The 21,952-nt window shown below is 31.9% G+C and overlaps 2 protein-coding genes across 13 annotated transcripts in view; one reads left to right on the top strand and one right to left on the bottom strand.

Annotated features, from left to right (window-relative positions):
- LOC105202110 (mucin-17) overlaps positions 1-21,867 on the bottom strand; it is a 58,894-nt gene extending 37,027 nt beyond the window's left edge. For 3 of the 7 annotated variants that reach the window (XM_039452665.1, XM_039452676.1, XM_039452678.1), the window contains exons 1-2: positions 3,634-4,324; positions 474-561 (exon numbers count right to left, since the gene is read on the bottom strand). In XM_039452665.1, the coding sequence (XP_039308599.1) occupies positions 474-560 (87 nt within the window). In that variant the 5' untranslated portion in view covers position 561; positions 3,634-4,324. Of the gene's footprint in view, positions 1-473; positions 562-3,633; positions 4,325-20,839; positions 20,880-21,297 lie in introns of those variants that run through there. The other 4 variants (XM_039452683.1, XM_039452686.1, XM_039452670.1 and 1 more) reach the window with 3 other exon arrangements.
- On the top strand, positions 11,553-19,729 carry LOC105201964 (phospholipase D2). 6 transcript variants are annotated; one of them, XM_011170271.3, is made up of 16 exons: positions 11,553-11,898; positions 12,133-12,199; positions 12,280-12,477; positions 12,699-13,059; positions 13,138-13,258; positions 13,333-13,756; positions 14,207-14,442; positions 14,599-14,866; positions 14,934-15,093; positions 15,172-15,423; positions 15,503-15,752; positions 15,943-16,163; positions 16,228-16,464; positions 16,543-16,783; positions 17,278-17,607; positions 17,896-19,729. In XM_011170271.3, the coding sequence occupies exons 3-16, from the start codon at positions 12,294-12,296 to the stop codon at positions 17,995-17,997; spliced, it is 3,387 nt and encodes a 1,128-aa protein (XP_011168573.2). In that variant the 5' UTR covers positions 11,553-11,898; positions 12,133-12,199; positions 12,280-12,293; the 3' UTR covers positions 17,998-19,729. The 6 variants fall into 6 exon arrangements, with proteins under 6 accessions (XP_011168573.2, XP_011168574.2, XP_039308641.1 ...); XM_011170272.3 differs by having other exon boundaries at positions 11,553-11,993; XM_026132377.2 differs by lacking the exon at positions 11,553-11,898 and adding an exon at positions 11,935-12,025.
- Positions 21,868-21,952: the final 85 nt, after the last annotated feature.

The following is a 21,952-nucleotide window of genomic DNA, read 5'->3' as shown; positions in this document are numbered from 1 at the left end:
GCTCGACATCAGACGTGCATCCTTGACACAAAACACGTGGAAAACGGATCTTGCCGGTCTTCACGTCTATTTCGCGTACATTAATTTATAGATAATTGTGCTCCTCTAAATCCTTGTTTTTAATTTGCGTCTTTACGTCTGCGTTACGTGACGTGCCCTACGTAACGTAGACGTAAAGACGGAAATCGAAGTTTATATACATATTGTATGTTCTTCGATATGTACATGATAATATTTATACTGTATCTAGAATCACTATCTATTCGCCTCTTCGTTTACTCGCTAATTAATGAATGCACACGTATAATTCTTTTTTTCTTTTGAATAATTTTATAATCAGCAACGCATCGTTGTTATATAATTTTTTAATACAATTATTTCACATATATCAAATTAAAAGGATGAACGCATTTTCTGTATCTATTATGCGTCATCACTTATATAAATTAGTTATAACTTCGTTAATCAATTACCTGATTATTCTGTCCACGAGAAGCTTCGGTAACAGCAAAGACCAGCAGCAACGCCACTACCAAGCTCAACAAAAATGTCCTCGCCATTCTGAAAAATTATTAAGAAGCCTCCTTGAATAAAACATTAAAGAGAATTTCAGCCGAATATTACAGAATATGAGTATATTTAAAAATTACAATACTTGAATGCGCTTTTAATGAAGATATTGCGTAATTAAACTCTCCAACGAATCGAGAGAATTATAATTACTATAAAGATTGTTGCTGTATTATTGTGTAAACAAACAACCATCCCAGATATATTCTTTCTAATAAGATTTAATAAATCAAATTTACTTTTAACAAAATAATTGTAATAAACAATATAAAAATTACCTGAAAACGATATAATTCTGATGGATTTTTTTAAGCATTATATTCTTAATGTAAATATAATTTATAATTAAACAATCTATGGATTCGAGAATTATAATTATTCTAATGATTGTCAGAGATTATTGTTTGTATTTATATATCGCCTTCTCCGAATATCAAATTTATTAAGTGATAGTATTTTAAAAGAAGAAACGTCTTCTTACTTCAATAAGATTTAATAAAAATTAATTTCATTTTTAATAAAAAAAAATAACTTTTATAAGAGTTGAAAATGAGTGCTTTTCAATGTTCGCACCGAGCGTACTCGAATCGATACGTATAAAGACCAAACGTAAGGCGCCTACCAAGGCGCCTACATGTTGCTCAAATTTACTTTTACTCTTGCCTCGGTTGTTGGTCTCTATCGACCATGCTGATTATTTTCGAAGTAGCGCGGGCAACATTGCCTCCCTTCTCCCTCTCTCTTTCCCGTTGCAAACATTCTGGTTCGCCCGGTTTTTACACGAAACTACTAATTATGATAAAGAAACAGAGAAGACGTTTGTTATATCAAAATTGTTACATCGTAAGGAAACATTTATTCGCGAACGAACGAGGTGAGAACTTGTCACATTATGAATATAAAAACTATACAGGATGTTTCGAAGTTCGTGAATCAAAATACTAAAACAGGAAAATTCTTGAAAAATTAAGTAAAATAAGTAATCGTAAATTTTTATTTTAAACACACACAGTAGTTTTCTCAAGATATTAGGGTTAAAAATTGATCAATTATAAACTACGTTTAGACAATGATGGATAACCGTAATCTTTAAACGCAATCTCTGTGATTGATTAGCTTTAAACCTTTAATCTCCAAAACTATTGCTTAAACTAAAAATTAACAAATAACTTGATTTTTCAAGAACTTTCTTGCTAAAGTATTATGAATTTCGGGACACTGTATATTATTCTCTGTACATTGTTCTATGAGATTTTTATGTTGAATTATAAAAGGATGCCGATAAAAAAAAGTGCGATTCAAGTTAATTAGTTAATCTTTACAATTTCTACATTTTTTCATTTTTAAATGTTAAATATCTATAACGTATTTATTGCGAAAAAAAAAACAATTTTATTATAACGATCGTAGTCTTATACACTTCTATCGCCCGCATGAATGAATGGAAGCATCGTAGGAGGATCGAGAGGGGAAGATCGATATCAAGGAAGGTTAGACGATCGTAGTGCATGAATTACCATCGCTCCGAGACATCTAACGATTCATTTGTTCCATTCAGTTCTACGCATAGACTTAGGAAACTATCTACGGTGATGCACGCCAAATGCGAAACGCTCACTGGTTTACGATTTCATTTACGTACACCCAAGATATTCGCTAACAGCAAACTGTAAACCGATCGAGCAAATTTCCTTCGAACAACACTCGTTACGAGTCGAATAGCTTTACACAAATATTTGTGGTCGCGTTTTTTTTCTTTTTTTTTTTTTTTTTACGTGAGGGCAGAGAAGCGGCAAGTTTATATGCTAGAACTAAGTGACGTGGGTTTCGTAACTGAAGTATCAGCTTTAATTTCTCGCAGGCCGTTCGTATTTGCGTCGATAGAAAGTAAATTCTTTTCGAGCAGTACACGCGATCGGCGATACTGTATCGCTCTATTTCAGGAACGCCATTTTGTAACGCGCAAAATTTATACAGAACGCAATCAATTAAATTCATCAGCGTATACGTGTACGTATACATATATATCCGTGTTAATAGAAACGAAACAAACATAGAGTAGATATCCGAGAAATGTTAAAAAGGTTATAAATAAAATTAACCATCTTCCTTATTGAATATTTTAATTACAATGCTCTTAATTCTAATTAATTAAAATACTTTCCTCATTGGAAGATGTTTTAGATATTGGCCTAGTTGTTAAACTTGCTACAATTTAAAACCGAGATGCAGAATTTCAAATTTAAAGGAAAAACGAAGCTGGTAATTTTTAATTAAATCCTATCGTACGAAAGAATGTAATTCCTGGAAACACGATTCCTACATCGTAGATAACACAGAAGGTGCGTATGAATAATTCGTGTACGATATTCGGCATCAAATATACAACGCAAGTTACGAAAGAGGTACATTCAATTACCCTCATTTTCTTTATGGCGCACTTCGTAAGTGCGAGCCAATAAATCATGAAATGCTAGAGTGCGAGCTAATTCCGTCCAGAGTCGTTGGAGCGTCCCGCCGTCGCGTTACGATCGTAAAGATGAAATGTCATCGAGTGAAATTGCGACAAAAACCGGCGAGCGCTCGAAGGAAATGAGAAGTTTTCGACATTTGAACGGTCATTCGGCGGTGATTACACGGGTGCCCGAGTTTTACGTAAGAAAACGGAGGTCGTACATCTGGCAGTTTGCGCACGTGAAAGTGGTCTGCCGAGTCGTATCGGTCGCGGAACGGTCAGTTAATTCCGAGTCCGGTTCGTTAATGTTACGCGCGCTCTTCTGGACCCACTTCCTTCGATTCGCGCGCGATTTAGCGCAAATGAACGAAACGCAACGGTAATCGTAATTATTATTATTATTGTCGAGACGCAGACAGGTGCTCGCAGGTGCATAATTAAAGGACAAGTCTCTCGATTATCGAGCCGTGCTCGCACCTATCAATCGGCGGAGCAAGGGTCATTCGTAAATGATGATCGATTGATAATCGCTTGTCGACGCGCGCCGAGTTTCGCACGTGGCATTTTAGAAGGGCACGCACAATTCCGGTTTTCTAAGCCAGGCTCACCTTGCAGCTGCTCAGTCGTGTCTAATCCTATGTTTCATTTCCGAACCACCACACAGCACACAATTCGCCCCGGCAATCCGTAATACTTTCTCCGATGGCAGAGATTAAAACCGGAGAGAAACTTCGACAAATTGGAGAAATGAATGAATCGGCACGGAGCTCCCGATCGAGAACGGAGCAGGACGAACGACACTTCCCTCGATTAAGATTTCGAAGAGGCGGAAGGAAAAGTTCGCGGACGGAAACTGGTCTTCGCGTGACACTGTCAGGAGAGCGGAAAAGAGAGGAGAGAAGAGAGAAAAGAGTCGGTCGAAATCACACGGAATTCGCGCGCGACGACCGTAGGTCGGAGGACGGGTCAGGCGGGACGATGCAGCACGTGGCGCATCTTCGGACGCGCCGATTTTTCGCGCGTTCGCTTCGCACACGGGGTAACGTTGTTTTCGCGGGGACGACGACGATCGGACAGAGCGCTCCGAGACAAATGCAAGTCCGATCGGACGGCGGCCGTGTCAAAAATCGGCCGGTCGCCGCCAGCCGGGGGGGAAAAGGAGGAAAAAAAAGAGTCACTCGACCAGGCATTTTCCCTTTCGCTCGAATACGGGAACCACCACCACGCTGATCGCCACCATCCACCACCGTCACCGCCACCACCACCGTTACCGGCCGCCACTGCCGCCGTCGTTGCCTATCACCATTGCCATCGCCATCACTACCGCCGTTACTATCGCCAATGTGAAAAAAGATCAAATGACCAGGACGACGGACGATCTGCGAAAGCGAATGGACGGGACGATGGATCCTCCGCAGTAACGATCGGTGGCAACCACGCGGATTAATAGAGTTAAATGGGACTTAAGGATGCAGCACGCCTATTTTTAAAATAATGAAAGAGTCATGAAAAAATTACAGATCGTTCTATATCGCATCTGAAAGTAATGCAAAAAATTTAGCGACAATTTTCTACCTAAATTTTATTAATAATAAGAAGTAGAAATGGGGCCTCATGGTTAATTAAGTGTTAAATAACGACAAAAATCTGAATTCGTTTATATAAATGCTTTAAGATGATTCAAGATGATTTATGTAAATTTTTACTGCAATGCAGAAATTAATTGTTCCGTAGATAAACAAAATTTATTTACTTACTTACAGACCAACAGATTCGCAATAAAATTTTCCATAAATTATCTTGAACGCTTAAAATACTTTTACAAAATTATTGAGATCATTAGCAATTCGTAATTATTTTTAAAATTTTAGTATTATAAAAAATAAAATAAATAAAGTAACAATGTATATTGTTTAATAAAAATAAAATATTTAAAAAAGCCAGTTAAGTTTTGAATAATTTATTTTGGTCCTAAAAAAATAATATAAACTAAATATAAAACGACCTGTCTAAGAATCTAATTTTTTGGAAATACATTTTGAAAGCTAATTAAACATTGTATGTGAAGCTGGCGTATCATTTCGTGGAAACTTACTAATTATTGAGTGTCCTGGTTTTATTGTCAATTTCTATAGTTTCTAATAATGAAACCAATTGTCGTTAAAATGCCGAAATAATACGCCAGGTTCACGTAGCGTCTCACTTTGTCCTGCGAAAGTTTTATAGTTCTTGTTAAATTTTAAAATATCTAAAACTCTACATGATCTTTCAAAAGAATTCTAGCGCTAAACACTGTACTTCTCATTTTTAAATAATTGTTAAAATTATAATCGTCAAAAGTTTTTATGGGAACATAAGATGCAAATAGGTTTTCGAGTTGTTAACATTACTAATTATTTAATAAACAATTTCTACCGTCCAAGAAAGACAATCTACAATAAAAAAAAAAAAATTAGTGACAAGAACTCAGAGTTGCATGACTTTAATTACGTGTAATCAAGTCAAGTTGAAATGAATAAAAATCAAGTCAACTAAATAACTTAACGTAGTAAATAATATTGAAAAAATTGAGTCAATGGTATAAGATTAATGAAATTGAAACGTAGTTAATTGTGTAACACTAGACAGTCATTTAACTGCCATAAGGTTCATTTAACTACGTAATCTGTTTCATTGCATTGGAGCTTCGCGTAGCGCTCTATAGCACCGGACCATAAGCCGAAACTTGCACGAGAAATTTAGCTAAAGGCTACAAGACAAAAAATAGCTACAAAAAGAGTAAACATTATTAATTATTATTTATTAAATAACTATTTATGGAATTTTTGAAAATCAGCGTCTTACCCGTATTCCCGTATACGTATATGTTTTTCTTAAATGACAGAAATTATTTATTAAATAATTAATAATGTTAATGATGTTAATTAATAATCATAACTCTTTGAAAGATGATTATATATGTTCAGAACTATATGAGAAATATATTTTATAATGCACAGAACTCTGAAAAACCGATAGAAATGAATTTCACTTTCGTTCCCATAAAACCGACTTTTTGACAAAATTATTTAAAATTTATTTAAAAATTTGATAAAAATTATATAAAATATTAAAAAAAAACAATGTCATCAAAACTTTTTGTAGAACTCATCTACAACTGTAGATCTTTTAAAATCGGCAAGAATTATAACGGAAACTTTCGTGAGACAAAGTGAGACGCTGAATCAACCTGACATTTCACTTATCCTAAGACATTTTTTTACTTTAACAATCAGAACACTGTTTGTTTTATATATCAAGAACAATAGAACTAATTAAAATAAAATTAGAGCTTTCAATAATTACGTTTTTACGAAATGATATCACATAACACCGACTTAAAACAACAGTGTTTTCTATTGACTATTTTTTTTTTAATAAAAAATCATAAGTCACCAAGAGAATGTACGTGTAGTAAGGCCTACTACACGTTTATCCGAACTCCGTTCAACCGGAAGTAGCAGCGTATGCAAGCAAATCTGCGATTAAAAATTGAACGGAGCACTTTCGGACCTCGTACCTCAACAGGTTATTTTTTTACTTTCAGAAGTTTTAAAGCTTGTTTTCACTCTTTTACATTTTGGGACAAACCCCAGGAAACGAGTTTTAAAAGTTATACTCCGTATAGGAGTTTTTATTCTTATGTTTGATAGTATACGTTATTACTTCAGGATGAACTTTGACATTTTCGGACCTCAAATATTAATAAATGTTTTTTTTTATTTTTATTTTCAGAGCTTATCCTCGTGCTTATATATTTAACACAAAATACATTTTTATTTTCGCTCCAAGAACGCTTCAAACTTCAACTATATAAAAGATTTATAATTCTTAAAAGTAAAAAATAAATTCCCTGAAAATTTCAGATTTTCCTAATTTTTCCCTTGTATTTTAAAATTTGTTTTACATTATTTTTATGTTATTTGTTTATTTACTCTTAAGAAACGTTATTTTAATTAAAAAAAAAAATGTTAAATATCAATTTAACACCAAATATTCAAATAACACTTTCATATTATGTTAACAATTCGACACAAAAATTTTAATAAGAATCGTTTTCACCGTTTATAAAAAACCGGTTTTAAAATATAAAATATTTTCTCGTGAGATCAATCATCAACCAATCTTTATTCGTCACACGAATACTGATTCACTGGACCCCACCCTCCTCTAGTATCTATTGAGACTATAATCAATGTCAATTGAGCGACAATGTATATCAATATTTTAGATCACGTAAGTAACGCAAAAGATCCTAAATAAATATTTGTTCGCAGATCAAAGTTGATTCTTTGTACAAGATTGCTTCATGCAGAAAAAGCCTTGAACCATTTTTCACGAAAAACATGAAGTATTAATTTCCGAATGCATCAGTTTTATCGTGGAACGAACTCTCGATGCAGGCGCAGAGAGTAAAAGAAAAGAGGTCTGCAAACGAATTAAAGAGAAAGGATCTCTCAAGGAGTTACGGAGTAAAATGAAATGGTATGGAGGAAGGTCAAAATGAATTCTCTGTAAAGTCTCCCTCTTTTCAATTCAAGTTATTCGCTTGAATTTATTTCATTTGTTGTTAACAACAAAACTGTATGTAAAGCTATACATATATTAAAGTAAATATAAGTTAATAATAACAATCGAATTAATCTTTTGGTAAAATAATAAAGCAATCCAATTCTATTTTTTACAGTATATAGATATTTATGTAGGAAAAATATGACTCTTTCATTGTTGGTGTCTAAAGGCGCTCAATTACATCGCTTAGAGCTGTAAAGCGCCTATGAACTCTTGGCACTTATTTTATTAACGACTGTTTAGCTGTTTAGTAACTAAATCCAACCCAAGTAGCAGAGTGACATCGGCAGATAAAGTGATGACAGCAATTTTGTTTTAATAGACTTCATGTTTTATTGTTTTAACGTGATTCTGCTATTTGGAATATTGTTTGCGTTATTTGAAAGAAACGAATTCCGTCACGTCTCTCAACTCTCTGTGATATACATACAATGGAATTATATAGCGTTTTCGATTGCAGTGGATTGGGTTCAAATCCACTGCAGTCAAAAACGCTAATAATTACTTTTAAATATGAAGAATTATAATTGTAATTGTTTTTAAATAATTACAAGTTTTTACGTACAAATATTATCTATAATCATTTTAATTTACTTGATTCGATCATACAAAATTGTCAATGTATTTTATCAGCGTATTTTATCAACGATTTTAAGATGAAAAAAAAAAAGTTTATAGTTATAGTTATCGATACTTCAATTATATAATATATAATAATTTATTAAATAATCATACATATAAATATCAATTATCGATGTATACAGATAAAATTTCCGGTCATATTAAAAATCTTTTTTAAATTATATTTGTAAAGATATTAAATGTTCACATTTCAGATTAATAAAATAATGATAGTATTAAACAAAGATTAAACTTTAGAATAATATTTATCACAAATCATAAATATGTATATGTATATATGAATATTTTATTTCGTTATTAACAGTGCGGAATGATAGACTAAAACTATTATCCTGGCTATTAACCTGGCGCCAACTTTTTTTTCTCTCGGACATACAAATCCGGATGTAAAATGTTAACTCAAAATATATGCGTGGAGTGTAAGTCATTATAGGTTGATAAACAACATAAAAAAAGGCGCATAAATGATTATATTTAATTAAATCATTTGGATAGCAAGATAACGCGAAACAAGTAATGTCGAGGGAGTGGTCTACGAAATATCTGTATAGTAAAATCCCAAGGACACCCGGTAGATATATAATTTCAAGGATTTTGAGATCCAGATTTAACCGCAAAAGATTACAAAATATACTTGGAATAATGAGAAGTCGCTTATTAAATATTTATAGAAGTGTCGCATTCCTTTCTCAAACTATCGTTATAACATCTTCGGGATATCTCTTCATTTATTTATTAAAATAATTACTTTTTTAAAATTTTATTTTACATCATAATATCGTTAAAAAATAAGATGTTTCTTGTTATTTCCAAACTGATCTGAAAAATATGTTTGCTGCAAAAATATTGCATGTAAGACGCAATTTTTTCAAAGGTAAGATCGTATGGATTTCTACAAAGATGTAATGTCCTATGCATTGCTCACGTGTATGTTTATGCGTATTTAAAATTTTTATTCGATGAAGTATCTCTCACATATTCTATATATATCTTCGAATCTGTGTAACTGTGATCATAGAAGTTAAATAAGAGTTTCATAACATCGATAAAAAAAAAATGTTATATTAACGAATTTTGAACAGAAAAAAAAGTTTAGCTTATTTCTTGCGTTCTTTTAATATAAAATAAATAAATATATAAAATATGATTTATAAAGGAAGGGAAGAAAGAAAGACAAAATGTAGAAAGTACAGCTAAAACTAACAGACCTATTAATTTCAGATTAGAACACATCGCCATAAACACACGCGGTTATTATTATACGAGTAATTAAATACTGATAAAAACTGATAGAAAATCGTACTCCATCACGACATGTCGCTTTCTCCTTGACAATCATGTCGAGAAGTAGTTCATTATGGAGATCGATAACGTGTGTGATCGCCGATACTCCACTCGGAAAGTGGGTTAAAATATGGAGAAAATGACACGCGCGATCCAATTACTTTCGCGATGTACCTGTCCGCGCTAATATTTGATATTAGTACGACGACGCGAAGAACAGCTCCGCATCTATTTGAAAACGCGATGTTAAAACAAGTGGAAAGTCGAACGATTTCTCGATACTTCGACTCATCAGTGACGGTCCCTCCTTTTCATTCAGACCGAAGCGAAAGCGCGAGCTCTACTCATTCTTCTTAGGACAATCGAAAAACATTCATTAAAATACAAAGGAATTGATTATATAGACCCGAAGTGGTTTTTTAATCTAGAAGGATTACATTCTTTCCTGTTTCACATAAAAGAAGGAAACCACTGTAATGACGTAATTGTCATGTTTCTTTTCAATCGGATGTAATGAACCAGATAATCTCGAATTTCTTTTTGAGTTTGAAACATATAGAATATTTGAAAATCTGATAAGTTAATTGATTTAAGTAGATCCTGTAACATAATAAAGTAGTACTAAGAAACCCACAATCAAAGAGATAAAGAAGAAAAGAAAAAGGAAGGAAAAAAGAAGATAGAACCCTAATAGAAATTTTAAGGAGTCACATTTCTGTTTCTCGAACTTGAAAAGTAGTCAAAATGTGATAAGAAATTGTAAGAAAACTATTGAACTAATTAATTTCATTTTTTTTATTTTAAAGGTGGACTCTTAAAGAGCATAAAACGTATAAATAAACTAAAAAATAATTAAAGACATGGTGGTTGCGTCCAGTGACAATAAAAATATAGACAATTTTTTTGTAAAAATTACGACTTCTTTCAAATTATTCACCATTTCCGTAATAGTTTTTTGTTTCTTAAATTCCTTTCGTCAGAACTATGATTCTGAAAAATAAAAAAAAATTAGTTTTAGATAAGTATTACGAGCTAAATCATGTCCACCGTTTAACTCGATAAAAAAACATGTTCTACGTCGAGAAAAATGCATTTAAAGTTTTACAAGAGTTTTTAAGTAAGGTAAAATAAAAAAACTCGTTCTGGTCTTAAAATGTTTCTAAGATATATGTACCTTTTAAAATAAGCAAAAAAAATCGATTTTTTGAAGTTGAGAAACAGATGTGATCCCTTAATGAAATTTTAATGAACTTGATGCTTTATTAAATTTGATGAAGTTTCAAAGAAAAATTTTAATTATATTTCGAGAAAAGATTATTTTCTGTTTCTAATAAAAAGTATACATAGAGAAAAAATTACTATAGTATATAATTTATAAATTTTAATGAATATTTGTTTGATGAGTTACAATAAAATATTTATTAAACGTAAATATTCTTTTATATCGTAATAAGTAAATATTTTAACTATTTAAATATATATTTATTAAAATATAGTAATAATTTTTTTTTCAGTGTATGATATTTTAATGAAAGTGTAATAAAATGTCAACAAAATATTATTTAATAAAAAAATAAGGAAATTTATTGAAAAATGTGTAACAAATTCTTGGTAAAGTTACAATGAAAAATCGTAAATACTCCATAATAACAAATTAATAACATTTTATAAAAATTAATAAAGTTTTTAAAAAATGTTAATGAAATCTAGTCAAAAGTGTTACAAAATAAATATAAAATTCAACGAATTTGACGAATTCAGATCTCAATTCCACGCATAAAAATTTATTACATAACTCCAAGTTAAACGTACATTATTTTTTTTACGTTTCCTCACGCGGAAAAGGAACGTAATTCTATTTTCGAACATTTTTCTCGACTGTGTTTTTTCTTCGTAATTCTGTCTTCTCTTCCGCAGAGTTTTCTTTTCATTCTTTTTTCGAATTCGTGCATTGTCTCGCTTGGAACGCAGTCAAGGAGCATAACATCGCTCGATGGCGGACACGGAACGGTTGGTATAGTAGTCAATAGTAGTTGGCCATGCCCAACAATGCCCAACCATGCCAGGCCATGCGGTCATCGCGATGAGTAAACACGTGTCGCGTCACGGCGTGCCGGATCATCGCGTAATATATCATATCATAATCCGCGCCAAACGACGATGATCGTCGCCTGAATCGTGCGCTCGTTCTCGAGGCGGCGACAGTTGTTACAATCCAATGTTGCGCGGGTCAGCGCGAGTGTCCGTGAGGGATACGCGTCTGTCCACGTTTGTCGATGATGCTCGATAGGCGGGACGTTATTAGGCTAGAGTTGCAGTACTCAACTTAAAGCGAGGTGAATATAATTTTTTTATCTGGAAATAAACGCGATAAGCGCGCGTGACTTATCACGTACGTGGCTTCTTTTCTAATTGAACACCGTTGCGGAAGGTAATTTCGAAGAAAAAGAGCAGTTTTCTCTGGTATTTTCTCTTATTTGTAGTATTTTTCCAATAACTATTATCTCGTATTTTATCAATGTGATAATGTACTTGAGATATTTATAACTTTTTTTATATCAAATTTTCAGGAGATCGAAATTAACTAACTTCTGATACCTCGTTCTGAGTAGTTGAGACCATACTTGATACCCTTATGTTAGTGTAACTTTAATAACTAGAAGATGTGTTTATGTTTGGAAGCATCGTATAAGAAATGTATAAAAAAAACTTTACAGAAAGCTTGCTAAAAATGTCTACTGAATTGGTCGAAGTTGGACCTCATGAAATAAACCGTGCAATGTCACTGGACTCTGAATACGATGACGCTTTGGAAGTACCTGACTCATTAGAAATAAGAATTGACGAAAATGGCGAGACAATACAAGTTTATAAGCAAGAGAGCATGGATAGTACAGCATGCACAGATAGTAGAGGTATGAATTTATATACTCTAAGCCATCATGCACATTTTTTGATGACCTCTGTTTCTTTTTGACCTAAATATTAATCAGTTTGCTCTGTAATTTTCCCAGTTGCTAATGATTTTATGTGTATTTATTCTTATATTTTATTCATTTATTTTTATAATTTATACTTATGCTTTTATTGTGTAGTTTTTATCAATTTTGTTATGTTCTTTTTTTCCCTACGTTAGAAATCCCTGGTGTAGTACCATTCACTGTTATACACAACACATCAACTAAGTTCAAAAGTCAAACTCGCAATGTGTTTATTCCTGGTGAGGAAGTGCACGTGAAAATCATAGATAACCAGCGTAGTGTGACCACACATCCCTTGAACCCGAATCTGTACACCATAGAATTTAAACACGGGCCTTTTGTCTGGACTATTAAAAAGCGATACAAACATATTCAATACCTGCATAATCAACTGAAATTATATCGTGCTAGTTTGAACATACCTTTCCCTACAAAGAGTCACAAAGAAAGGAGGAACAGCATGAAAAACCTTAGAACTTCGAACGAGAAAAAGAGCAGACGAAATGCTTTGCCAAGGTGTGAAGATTATTATGATCTATATTCATAGAAAAGAAAAAAGTCTAGAAAAATATAATCAAAACATCACTTTCACAGGTTTCCTAATAAGCCTGACATTCTAGTGCCTTACGAGCAGTTAAATCAGAGAAGAAAGGAACTAGAGGATTACCTGAGTAACTTACTCAACATAGAAATTTACAGGCGTCATTCTGAAACCGTAAGTATATCTTTAGTGTGTGTGATAACACGATTGAGTGATCTGAAGAGGTAGCCTTCATCATTTGTTTACAGATCAATTTTTTGGACATTTCACATTTGTCCTTCGTGGCTGACTTAGGAATGAAAGGGAAAGAAGGTACGATTTTAAAACGGACTGGATCAGGCGCCAAAACAGGATGCAATTTATTTGGCCTATATGAATGTGGGTTCTGTATCAAGTGTAATTTTTTCCGTACCTCTCTTTGTGGCAAATGGCAAAAGAGGCATCTTGTCGTTAAAGAGACCTTCGTTGCATATCTCAATCCTAAAGATGGAAGAGTAAAATCTGTTATCTTGATGGATAATGGCTTTGGAATCAGTCTTGGAGTATACACTACGGGTTCACGTAGCGGCATGCAGATTGCGAATCTGAGTAGACATATAGTTATCAAGTGTTGGACGAAACGAAAAGCCAAGGAATGGATGGAGTTTATACAAGAAATTAGTAATAAGGAAGGTAAGATTTCAGAGAGTACAATAAACAGTAATGGCCATATAAATAAAGTCACTGAGAAAGGAAAACAACAATCATCAATAAAAATACTAAAGTTTAAATTTGTACTGAATTTATTTTATCATACTATTTATTTTAAACATAAAAGACTAAAAACAAATTTTCATTTTATTACAATGTATATTAAATAATAAATGATTAATGTAAATGTATCAATTTTTATATAAATGGCTCTATTTTAATATAAGTTACAATAAAATAAAAATTTGTTTTTAACCTCTTATACATATGTTTAAAATAAATAATATAATAAATTTAGTACAAATTTAAATTTTAGTATTTTTATTGATGATTGTTTTTCTTTCCAGTGACTCTATTTTTATGATCACCACTGTATAATGTATCTTTGTTTTCTAATGATTTAAAGATCTATTTGATTTAATGTCGATATAGGTAAAGATTTTATACAAACAAATCCACACAACTCATTTGCTCCATATCGTTCATACATATCCGCGACTTGGTTCGTGGATGGGGCCGATTATATGTCTGCCGTAGCAGATGGATTGGAAAACGCCAAAGAAGAAATTTTTATCGCAGATTGGTGGCTTTCACCAGAAATTCACATGAAAAGACCAATGTCTGGTGGAGATTATTGGCGACTGGATAAAATTTTACAAAGAAAAGCTGTAAGTATAGTTGACAATATTTTTATTAAAATGCAAATGTTACATTTGATTTAAAATTATAAAATTATGTATTGATTAATCCTAGTGCGAGGAAATTATTTAAAATTATTATATAATAAATACAAGAATATCTATTATATAAATATTTCCTTGCAGGCTCAAGGTGTCAAAATATTCGTACTAATATATAAAGAAATCGAAGTCGCTTTAGGCATAAACAGTTACTACAGCAAACAGAAACTTGTAGAACAATGTCCTGAGAATATAAAAGTACTGAGACATCCAGATCACGCGAGGTCAGGCGTGTTTCTTTGGGCGCATCATGAAAAAATCGTAGTCATTGATCAATCTTTAGCATTTCTCGGTGGCATTGATTTATGTTATGGTAGATGGGATACCAATGAACACAGATTGACAGATTTAGGTAAATGTCATTTGAATTTTGTTAATACTTAGTTTTTGCATCTCGACTAATGATATACTGATTGTAGAATCGATTCATCAATCAAGCATCTACATTCCTTCAAGAGACAAGCTAACTAATACTAGTAGTAAAAAAGTATTAGGCTGCACAGAGAGACATGTGCTGTTAACATTAGCAATAGCAACGAATACTATCGTTATGGCGACTACAAGATCTATGCCTTTGTTGTAAGTACTATTTAATCATTATTTGTATAAAAATGGACTAAAATTAGGGATGTAAACGTAATTGATTTATCTTTAAAGGCCAATGATGGATGAAGAGACACAAAAGGATTTAGCACTGTCAACGTTGTCAACGGATAATTTACTATTTATGCTGCAAGAAAAGGGAGACGGTGTCAAGTGTAATACTCCTGAAATGCAAAGGAAGAATCTGTTCGATGTCGCCAAAACAACCGTTGATAAAATGAAGAACACTGTGAAAGTGAAGAGGCAAGAATTCATTAATATGGTATACACTTCTCACGAAGCGGACGTCGATGAGGATGAAGAGAAGTATGAATTGTATTCCTGTTCAATACCGTCATTTATATTCATTTTATAACTGAAAACATATAATTTGTCCTTAATTTAGCAAACTTGCACCAACCAAATCTAGCGATACAGTGGACTGCGGTTTCAAGTCTACGACAAAATTGTGGATCGGTAAAGACTACACAAATTTCATTGTCAAAGACTTTAACGATCTCGAAAGACCGTATCAGGATCTAGTAGATAGAACTACTACTCCTAGAATGCCCTGGCACGACATTGGAGTTTTAGTGCAAAACGCTGCCGCTAGAGATGTGGCTAGGCATTTTATACAGCGCTGGAATGCCGTCAAGGTACACATAATTCGATAACATAAGCCTGTTCTTTTCAGCTAAACTTTTTGCACAGTTTTATTTTTTTGTTTCCTCTTCAACATCGGAAGAAAAAATGAACTGTGAAGAAGTTCAACTAGGAAAAAAACGTATATTCTTCAGTTAAAATACACAAGCGAAATGATGAACACTAATACAGTATTTGTTGTAGCTAGAAAAAGCAAATCAGAATTTGGGTTATCCTTACTTATTACCGAAATCATACAAAAACTGCAGGAGCTACGCTCCGTTCATCAAAGAGGCAAACAAGCACAATATCAAATGTCAAGTGCTGCGATCGGTGAGTTCTTGGTCGGCTGGTTTTCTCGATTCAGAGACTGTAGAGCGAAGTATACAAGAAGCTTACATTCAGGCTATTAGTGAAGCAGAAAGGTAAGATTCCATAAATATTCTGTATAATTCTAGTAGCGTATTATTAATCTGAATAAATTTGCAGATATATATACATAGAAAATCAATTTTTCATATCGCTTGCCTCCGTGGAGAAGGGTGGCGTGAAAAATCAAATTGGTGAGACGTTGTTGAAAAGGATCTTGAGAGCGCACAGGGAAGGTGCGGTGTTCAGGGTATTTGTCGTAATGCCTTTATTGCCAGGCTTCGAGGGAGAAGTTGGAGGGCCAAGCGGAAGGGCGTTACAAGCAATAACTCATTGGAATTATAATTCTATATCGAGGTATCGTATCATTCTTTAAATGTAAACTGAGAAAAAAGGGGCATGCATAAATCACTATCCTATTCGATCAAACAACAGGGGAAAGGACGCTATTCTAAATCAGCTGTTGGAGGCAGGTATAGAAGATCCTAGCGAATACATCACATTCCATGGCTTAAGGACTCGTTCTATGTTAAACGGTACGTTGGTAACGGAGCTTATCTACGTTCATAGTAAGCTAATGATAATAGATGACAACACGGTGATCTGTGGATCAGCTAACATAAATGACAGAAGTATGGTTGCTACACGAGACAGCGAAATAGCTGTAATAATTCATGTAAGTTTATTTATTTATCATATTAGTCTAACGTTGTAACGGCTTATATTTTCAATAGAAGTAGATATATAATCGATCAATATTTCGTAATCATATAAAACAATTATAATATATTCATAGCTTTTAAAATAAATTATGTAATATGACAAGATATATATTATGTCAATATTATGAGTAGTTAGTGCATTCTTTTATCAATGGTGAATAAATTACAAATACAGTTATCACTGAAATAATTATTCCTTTTTTTTAAATGATGAAAATATATTATTTCTATGTATAGAATATATGTCAATAGTATCTCACAGTTATTTATTTTGCAAAATCAAACAAATTTTGTAATAGAACATTAAAACTTATACTCTATATGTCCTATTTGATATTTTTGATTCGTTATATTGTTTTGTATTATTTTGTAAATTGTTAATTTTATTATAATTCTATATTTTTTTTATTGATTTAAATCAATTGAAATTCTAATTTTTATGAAACAGGACCAGGAGTTTGAGGATGGACGCATGAATGACATACCCTTTCCTTCTGGCAAATTTGCTTCCTCCTTAAGAAAACAATTATTCCGTGAACATCTAGGATTACTGAATACTAAAGAGAACATCAATATCGATGACGCCATTATAAGATCATTCTACAAGGACATATGGTGCGCTAGAAGCAAACGAAACACGGAAATATATGAAGAAGTATTTCACTGTATTCCCACTGATAAAGTAGTCAATTTCTCTATATTGAAACAATATCAAGAAAAAGTACCTCTTTCCATATCCGACCCGTCATTAGCGCAAGAAATGGTAAAGAATATAAAGGTAAGTATCAATCTCTTTAAATATTTGTCTATACACAGAGAAAAAAATGCTGTTAAATTAACAGCATCAGTCTAATTGGAAATATTTTGTGCAAAGTAAAAGTAAATTAAAAGTAAAGACAATAACAAATATAGTTGAATAAAATTTAGTTAAATCAACTACATATATTAGTGACACGCACCTTGATTCGATATTTAATTGAATCAAACTACGTTTCAATTTCCTGTTTTGTTTTCTCAGTGTAGATTCATCATTTAATTAAATCGAACGGGTGTTTTTTTTTTTCAGGGTCACTTGGTCGATTTACCATTAAATTTCTTATGCAATGAAGATTTAAAACCTGCTGCTAGGACAGTAGAAGGAATAATGCCGACTGCGTTGTGGACGTGAGTTTGGGCTATGACAATAGTGAATGTTTCTAAAAATTTATTATAATTATTGGTCATAAATTGATAATAAGAATTTTTTATAAATTTGTTTCATAACTCAAACAAAGTATGTAAAAGGTGATTCTTTTGTTTATTTCTACATGGCATTTACACTAAGAAGCAAATTGATTTTTTTTAATCATTGGATACATTTCATATAGATTAATTTTTGTTGATTTATTGTATTGTTTTATGTGACAACGGCTGGTCGGATTTTCACCGGCACGCGACTTATATCTACTTTAAAATATGATAATATTTACTTTAGGTACAATAATTCTTAATATTTCAAATAATATTTCAAATAATTTTTTTGTAAATATAGAGTATTATAACAGAGTATTTAATATACATATAATGAAGATTAATTACGTTTATTTGATATTGTCAAAACATAATTAGTTGCATTTTTGTTATGTTAAATGTTAAATAAAATTATTTTTTAAACATATCAAGAACTCTAAAACTTCAGCTAGAATTCTATTTTAATTATATAAAAATTTAAAAATAGTATATTAATTTCACAAAATGAATATAATTACAGTTATTTATTAAAATCTAGTTTCTTTTTATATATAATAGGCATTACTACTTAATGAGTATTACAAAATTTAATACTTAATAAAATTTGATTAAAATTAGTTATATTAATTAATAATTCAATATGTCTACCAATGCAATCACATATGTGTGTAAGCAAGCTAACCAAAAAATTACATCTGCAAAGAAGATGCAAATACTTCAAGATACACTAAAATCTTCTATATGTCAAATCTTTACATCTTTCAAATCGCCTATTTATTCAACATGAACCTGTGGAGGAAAGACATTTCCTCAATAAAGATACAAATAGTTCATAATAAAACTGTACAATAGACGAGAATTATATAACTCTATGTAAAATACAGGAGATCTTAGTGTAAACATATTATAGAAAGTTAATAAACTTGTATGTAACTGTTACATTATTATAACAAAGCATAACATTCTGTGACATTCCATCTGATTTATGCAGTTATAATATTTAATATATTAATATATAATATATACTAAATGAGATTGATGAAAGTGAGAAAAGAACCATATATATTATATTTAAAACGAAAAAATGATAACTTTTTATATTATTATGAATTATGTCTATTATTAGGGAAAAAATGCTATTAAAAAAGTTATTTTTATTAATGTAATAAAGCGATGTAATTATAATTGATTATGACATAAAATTTTATTGATACAATATTAGAGAAAGTAACAAAATGTGCAATTAAAAGCATTAATTCATTACAAATATACAAATAGACAAACTTTGAAATAAACAGCAACATTATAAGCTCTTTGTATGTATAAATTGTGCATTTAACAGCTGAAATAATTTTTAATAATTGTTTTGTACTTAACACATTTTAAATTGCTAAAATCAAGATAAGATGTACAAGTACAAATTCGAAAATTTGAAAAAAAGCGCCAATAATATATAGTCTTCCATTGTAATATCTAAAAGATTTTGTATAATGTATATTTGTGACTGATCTTCTGAATTCTCTTGCCACTTATGTAAAGAAAATATTGCCAATGTTTGAATACCCATGTGATGTATACAATTGATATTTTAAAGAAATATTATAAAATATGTATCTAATATTTTACGATGCATTTATTAAATAAAATGTAATAAATTTGGAGACAATATATATTATGTGTATGTCATTCTGTTCTGTCCTTAAATACTAGAAATATTTAAATAAAGTTAACAAAAACATTTTTTAAAGCTTTTGAGACTAATTCTCCTTTTTATTATTTTTTAAATAAAAACTGTGTTTCGAGATTTTCATATTATTAAATCTAATTGTAAATAGTTCAATTTATCTACATTTATATTATATAAATATAAATTATTGACTGTTTTGAACACTTTTTTAAATCTCCTAAAAAATCACAGATCTTATTATACACAGAAAGTTTTAAAAGAATAATTGTAATTTTGCAAATTTTTCTCAATATTAATATGACTTTATGTGGTTTTGTCATAAAATTTTATTTTGATTTTGAATATACAGGGTGTTTTGCAATCACTAAGCAATATTTTAACAGCGTATTCTGGATGTAAAGTGGAGCAAAAAATCTTAATACAAAAATGTCTATAATAGTTTTTGAATTATAACCGATCTAAAATAACCAGTAATGTCGAATAGAATTCGCGCGCTCAGACCCGTAGTTGGATAGCACGCTCATCGGTTTATCATTTGTCACTGATTTCACATAATATTGATTTTTACTACACATCTTATTCCTAACAACGTTACTAATTTTTACTGTTATAATATTAAGTCGGCAAAGCGGCTAGGCCTACTCATTGAGCAATTGAACATAATCGGTTGAATCCACATATAAGAACCAATAATGTTCAATCGCTTGGCAAACAGGCCGCTTTGTCCGCTTGAACTCACCCAATCATTCACCCAACGTGAAGATATAGGTCTGTTCTTTGTAAAGGGCCTCGCACATGAAATGCATAACATAACATAAGCACAACATAAGACCGATGGATCAATGAGCAACCAGCATAAAATCGCCATATTGATTTACATAAGATTCTCATTGGTCCAGAAGCTTTATGCTACGCTTATGCTCTGTTATGCATTTCATGTGCGATGCATTTCCTTAACTGTTTCCTTAACTGTATTCTACAGTTTCTGCATCCCTCCCTAATTTTCTGGTTTTCCCTGACCACTAACAACACTGAAATTATAATATCCTTTTTTTTTGTATATATTTAAAATAATGATTTTATACAAACTTACCAATACCAATGTGCAACAGCGGAGTAGAAACTGCATTAATCTGTAACATACAAATATGTGTAAGTTAAAACAGTGTCCAAATGTGTCCAATCAACATTTCAAAGAATAATTATTCAGTGTATTCAATTTGTTCATTTATCTTCCAAATAGATATTTAATAAAATAATTAAATTGTATTTATTCTAGAAACTTTCTTTTAAATATATATAAATTCTCACAAAATTTAATAAGCTTGCAACAATTTAATTATTATCTCTTGTAAATAAAGAAATAAATTTAAGAAACTACAAGCTTCAAAATTGTCACATACAAATACATTAATAATTCACTAAATATTTTAAATATCACAAAATGTTTAATTTCATAACAGTCATGCAAATACGAAATGCACAACGCAATCATTGTTAAGTAAAAACGATTACTATTTCGCAACCAACAATTAATATTAATTTATTTACCCGTGGTTGATTCGCCGATACCTGATGCCCCTCGGGCCTCCTCCTCTTCTTGAATTTCGACATTTTTGCTGCATGGCATTCGCGCAAAATTCGTTGCACGCTATTTGCGAAATAATATCTTCCAGAAAGAAATACCTCCAGAAAGAGATCATTTTCGACACTGTCTCTATGCACAATCTGAAATTGAAAGCCGCCGAAAATACAGAGCGCGGGAACAGAAAGGCGTATAACAATAAACGTGGCGGAACAAAAAAAACTGAGAGCAGCCGATGTGTGACGATAATTCGAGACGTAAATTGTAATAGCCCGCGACAGTGGCGAGAATCATTTAATAAGCACAATTCGAAAATTATACAAGAAACAACGTTTGATCGGCAGTGGAGAGTGGAGCGAAAACCAACATGACATAACGTATCAACGACGAAGTTCGTTGGCGGTGGCGACAGTGGCCGTCGGCCGTTGTTGGCCGTTGCCGAAAAGTGGCGAAGATGACCGAGCGGTTGCGGCGAGCTGCGAATGTCACCGAAAGATGGCGAAACAGCGCCGCAGAGTCCCGCAGCGCCTGCTCATATGCAATATGCTCCATTACTGCCATTACTGCTCCATTACGAAAACGTGTGTAAGCAGTAGCATTGTTTATTTTTATAATTATTGA

The sequence above is a fragment of the Solenopsis invicta genome, chromosome 1 (assembly GCF_016802725.1).
Source record: "Solenopsis invicta isolate M01_SB chromosome 1, UNIL_Sinv_3.0, whole genome shotgun sequence".
NCBI classification, from domain to species: Eukaryota; Metazoa; Arthropoda; class Insecta; order Hymenoptera; family Formicidae; genus Solenopsis; species Solenopsis invicta.
The sequence above is the reverse complement of the archived record's forward strand: the minus strand, read 5'-3'. Positions and strand labels throughout refer to the sequence as shown.